Here is a 5,742-nt window from a genome sequence, read left to right as displayed (position 1 = left end):
TATAGGCGACGATGGCGGTTGATGCATGAGAGAGGGGTTTACGATGATAAGTGGTAATCAGAAGTAAGTTAACTGGTGATGGAAAGGATATACCAACGACAGGGAATATATATATGACAGAAATTAAATTATAGTTTGAATGTTTGATGATGAAAGAGATTTCACAAATAAATAAGTTGTTATAAACCATTTATAGAGTATTCGGGTTTTGGTGAGACATATACCCGCAAATTTAAGTGAAATGAATAAAAACCTCTAAATTACAAATCAAACAGTTATGTGGCTTGAGAGAGTGACACCTAAAGTGTAAGGGGAGTCTATTATATAGATAGTCAAAACCTAAAAAACTTTGGATCCTTTTTTTCCTCTCTTTATTTAGGTCATTTAAGGATTTTTCCCAAAACTTTATACTATGTTTACATCTATTTCATTTACTAGTCATGAAACACGTGAGAAACAAAGAAATGGAAAAAAATTGAAAGAGCCATAATTTATTATCTCACAAGAACAATAACCAGGTGTTTTACACAAACAACAATAATACGACAGTCTACCGACACTGAATCATATAACTTGTCTTAAAATAACATCATACAAATCGAAATAAACAGCAATCCGACAACTCCACTTGAAGCAACCTTTCCTGCATCGTTTCCGCCAGGGGTACTTCCTGCGAAATGCAATCTCGTTAACAGAATGATCGACTAGTTGTTAGAAACAAGAAAATAATATATTCTAATAACATGAAGAGTTGTTGATGGGCCGTTACAAAGTTCAAATGTGGTCTAGACAAAGATCAAGATTAATCGATAACAAACAATAAGATTGCCTTGGGCCTTATATGAGATTCTATTTCAAATTCACCTCAAAAGCTTCACTGAAATATAAATGATTCAACTACAACTCTATTATTTTAATAGCAACTTCAATATACTATAATATAATTATATACTTGGTTTTAATGCGGGTAAACGAGCCAGAAATTTGTCACCAGTGACAACAAATGGGCCAAATTAAATCTAATCAGGTCAAGAAAAATAACAAAATAGTGCCTTTTTTTAAACACGTAAATATTGTTCCACATCAAATCAAATTCACACCCAAACCAACTTATCACCGCACCAAAGTAGGAATGACAAAACAAAATAAAAATAGTGACATAGAAATTCTAGTGTTGTATATCCTCGATCTAAATGAAATTGTCTTTTCAAAAAACCAAGATGAACAAACGAGTCGTTTTAATACTTCATAAACACTTAATTAAACAAACAAATAAATGTAACTAAACATCAAGAAAAACAATAAAACAATAAATACTTGATTAAGCATGACATAGTAATTAACTGAACAAAACTGAAAAAACAAGAACCAACAAAATAAACTCAACGTAGAAATTAATACAAGATTTAAGAAAAATACAATTAAAATTGTGGCTGGTTCATTATACCAAAAAAATACTTCATACCTCGATAATATCATTTTTCATCCACAATTTCTTAGATTATCTTCCAAAATATCAGTTTAAATATTTGCTTAAATTGCATGTTAACATTTTATCTTTTAATGTAAATAAAAAGGAAAGAGTAACTTTTAAACCTTTTAATTTATTGATTGTGAAGAAAAGAATCATTCTTGTAACTATTTATGAGAGGGAAAGAGAAAATGTTCTAAGTGTTGAAAAACAGAGTAAATTTACATGTATAAAGATTAAAAACAGACAACTATTTTTCCATTAAAAATAAGTATTTTGATTTTATCTTTATCATGTAAAATATGAATTTAAAAAGAAAACAATTCTTTTTATAAAAGCAGGAAACATAACCGATTAACCAGTTTGGTTGAGTCCATTTAAACCGCCTCCATATAAAGTATAAACCCATCAATTCTAACTCAGTCATTTGACACTTAATTTCATTTAATCATTAATTTATCAATCAGTTTATAACTTTACATAAAAAATAAAATAGCTCTATACTTTTTATTAACTTTTGTATTGTTTATAATGTTTATCTTTTTTAATTATTAATCCGTCTAAACATTCTGACTAATGAAATAATAAAAACATTAAAGAAAACCTTAACTAAAGGAATATGATTAGGTAATAGGTTGAGTGGGACCTAGGAGAAAATTAACCAAGTTTTAGTCAAATTACGACCACCCAACAAATCGACTGAGTCACTAATAACATTAATTAATGGTTTCAGACGATTCAAATTAAACGAATATTAAAACTTCATTAATTGTAAATAGAAGACGAGGAGATCTGACAGTACCTGGTTGAGTCGTGGATCCACTTGGTGCTTGAGCTGCATCAACATTTAATAATTCAAAATATCAGTTCTCATACCCGTATGATCGACAAGTCAAAGCATAATTGTATCAATATGTTGCAGTTACATTATCAGCACATAAATCAATATTAAAATGTCACTTTATTAGAGACTTCATAGAAACATCCAAACGATTTACAATGAAGTGGCAGGTAAGCGGGCAACAAGTTTAGGAGTTGCAATCAAAGGGTTATAGGAGTTGCAAACAAGTTTAGAGTAGACCTGTCACTTTTAACCGCAACTAACTCGACCATAGTATTTATGTTCAGTTATTGGGTCTAAATTATGGGTTTCAAGACATCCCGAAAAACCGGAATAAAGTTTTCGTTTTCAAAACATGAAATTAGTTATAGGCTATATCAACTAGGATTCCAGCCGTATAGTGATTTACTTTGCATTCCAGCCAAAAGTTAAAATACCTACGCGTTTTTTCGTATCCAGCCTTGCAAATTCAGTTATGTTCGCATTGTATTTAATTTATGGCCGATTGACTAAAGACGATTATACTGGAAAAATTTTCATTAAATTTTATCGAATTATGTTCTAACGTTACAAATCAAGACGGATATTTTGCTTTAATTTTAACATTTGTAGGTTTTTAACATTCTCGGTTTATTGTTTTCTTAGATACTCGAAACCAACTAACCCAATCCAAAAAAAGCCCATATCCAAATAACCCGAACCAGAAAAACCGTGAGAGATTTGATTTGAAATTAAATAGAAAACTACCAAATCAATATCATCAAATCAAGAACAAAGAATCAAAATCTGATTGAGGAAATGAATTACCACCATCAATGAATTTCACAAGCCGAAAGCAAAAGACAAGAACTAACCATTCTTACAGACATTGACATCGGAAGAGATACCACACAAGCGAGGAATACCAAGAGCCTGAGTGATATTGATTCTGAAACCGGACAAAAAGTCAGGATTATTATAGAGATTGCAGAGACACGGGAGATCGTTGGCAACCGCCTCCTTGATCGGATCACAGCAAGAATTGGGTGGCGTTGTGGTGTAGTTAAGGTACTGGGCGCAGGGGATTAGCTTCGCACCACACGTCTGGTCCTGCGCGTGTGCCGTTGACACCGCCAGCACCAGAAGGGTGATGATAACTACAAGCATGGATGAAGAAGAAGAAGAAGAAGAGGCTGCCATTTTTCTCCGGAGTTGATGATTGAAAATGGAGGTGACTTATTATATATTGGAAGTCGTTGACTTAATTAACTTGATTTTTTTTTTTTTTTTTTTTGAAACAACAAATTTTTTCACCTAAAATCCCTCTAACCTTGCACTTGCAAGGATTTGAACCCACCACCTCCACTTTAAAAGGTGAACACCATACCACTAGACCATTAGGTCATGGGTTAATTAACTTGATTTAGTTGGCGCCGTTTGCCTTGTCCATGAGAGTAATTAGACTAGGGTCAAATAGGGTTGCAACTTGCAAACGAATTGAACGAACATGAATAAAATCTTGTTTATGCTCGTTTGTTAAAAAAATAATGTTTTCAATTAAACGAGTGAATGTGTTCACGAACACAAATAAAATCAGCGGAGCATAGAGATTGAAATCGATATATTCATCAATATGTATAATGAGAACAATGCAAAAATAATGTGAGAAATGATTATCTATTTTATATTAGGGGTAATAAGTTAATGAATACAAATGTTTAGATAAAATAAATAAATGTACAAAAAAATTTCATGAACGTCATATACAAATGAATATTAACGAACATTCATGAACACATTACCGAATGTTCACGAACACAATTGAACGACCGGGGGCGCTGTTCATGTTCGTTCATTTATTAAACGAATGAATATAAACGAACTTTCCGTCAAACAATTTCCGAACTGTTTGTTGTACGTTTGATTCGCTTACAGCCCTAGGGCCAAATAGTGGTACTTAAAGTAATACGGAGTATATATATAAACCCGTTCGAACAGTGAACTTGAAACTTGAAAAACTTAGTACTGATATTTGGGGTACCATACAGAATTAGAGGGTATCAGATTAGCTTTAAAATATTGATAAAGTATTATCATAGTTTTTAACTTGCAATGGGTTTATGGCTACTTTCTAAAACAAAAGAGAAAAAAAAAAAGAACATATATTTTACCTAAAGTTTAAAATTTGTTACGGCTAATTAATTTTAAGTTTATGTAATAGCTTTACATGGAAAATGTATAGCACTTAATTTATCGTAAACTTTCAATAATAAGCTATACTTCATTAAACCTTTAAATTAACAACTAGCACTTAAAATATTTTGTAAAATATTAAGAACTCAAATTATTATTTATAACCAATAATAACTTATACCGTCAATGTGAGCAATGCCAACTCCAACATTTTCTACTTTTAACGGAAAAAAATAACATTGTACGTTCGTAATAAATATATTTATCCAGTACAGAATGTTCTTAATAGTTTTGAAAATTCGTAAATAAAACTTAATTTGGATTATATATATATATATATATATATATATATATATATATATATGGACAGGTTCAAAAGTGAACTTAAAATAAAAATGAATTGTGAACTCTTCATTTTACATGTAAAAAGTACTAAAAAAATCATTTTTCATGTAAAAAACACATTTTTACATAATATTTTTAGAGTTTTTACACATAAACACATGTAGAAACCGTTTTTAAAAATAATAATAATAATTTTAAGTTAAAAACGTAATTTTTTTTATTAGAATGTCTTCTACATGTATTTATAAGCGAATATCTATATATATATATGCAGAAAACGTGGAAGTTTAAAATATCTAATGGACCGGTAGACAAATTAATGTTTTGAAATCATGGATAGGTGTGAACCGGAGCGAGGTTGACTCGTCGTCTCGGCGAATTAATTCAATTATGGGCCCAAGTCATCACACACGGTTTCTTTCTTTTGAATCGGTCTTCTTTAGAAACTTTGATGGAGAATGTTTGAAGAGTCAACAAATTTACTTTTTTGTTATTATATATTATTATTTAAATCTATAAAATATAGCACAAAATTATGACAGGTTGTCATATTATTACTAGTTTTTATCCCTCGTAATACGACGGTTGTTTTATATTGTTTGTTCTAATATTTATTTTTTTTAATTTATATTTTTTTATTGTATGAAAGTTAATAATATACTTATGATTTGATAATAAATTGTTTCACAAATAAATGAGATATTATATCCCGGTTTAAAAGCTATATGGTTTTGATGAGACCCAAGACCCGTTTATTTTTTTACTATAAAATTGGTTTTTTAATTATAAATAATATTTATGAAAGTTAATAATATACTTATGGTTTGATGAGACCTAAGACCCGTTTATTTTTTTACTATCAAATTGGTTTTTTAATTTAAATAATATATATATCTTTTTTAAAATAAATAAG

General features: G+C 29.8%; 1 protein-coding gene across 1 annotated transcript; it reads right to left on the bottom strand.

The window, feature by feature from the left end:
• Window positions 1–3,161: 3,161 nt before the first annotated feature.
• Window positions 3,162–3,491, bottom strand: LOC143583998 (non-specific lipid transfer protein GPI-anchored 7-like). Its single transcript, XM_077066158.1, has one exon. The coding sequence runs from the start codon at window positions 3,489–3,491 to the stop codon at window positions 3,162–3,164; it is 330 nt and encodes a 109-aa protein (XP_076922273.1).
• Window positions 3,492–5,742: the final 2,251 nt, after the last annotated feature.

This window comes from Bidens hawaiensis, unplaced genomic scaffold (assembly GCF_021521415.1).
Source record: "Bidens hawaiensis isolate Kalapana, Puna unplaced genomic scaffold, B.hawaiensis_p1.1 tig00032755_1, whole genome shotgun sequence".
NCBI lineage: Eukaryota > Viridiplantae > Streptophyta > Magnoliopsida > Asterales > Asteraceae > Bidens > Bidens hawaiensis.
This window is presented reverse-complemented; position numbering and strand designations above follow the sequence as displayed.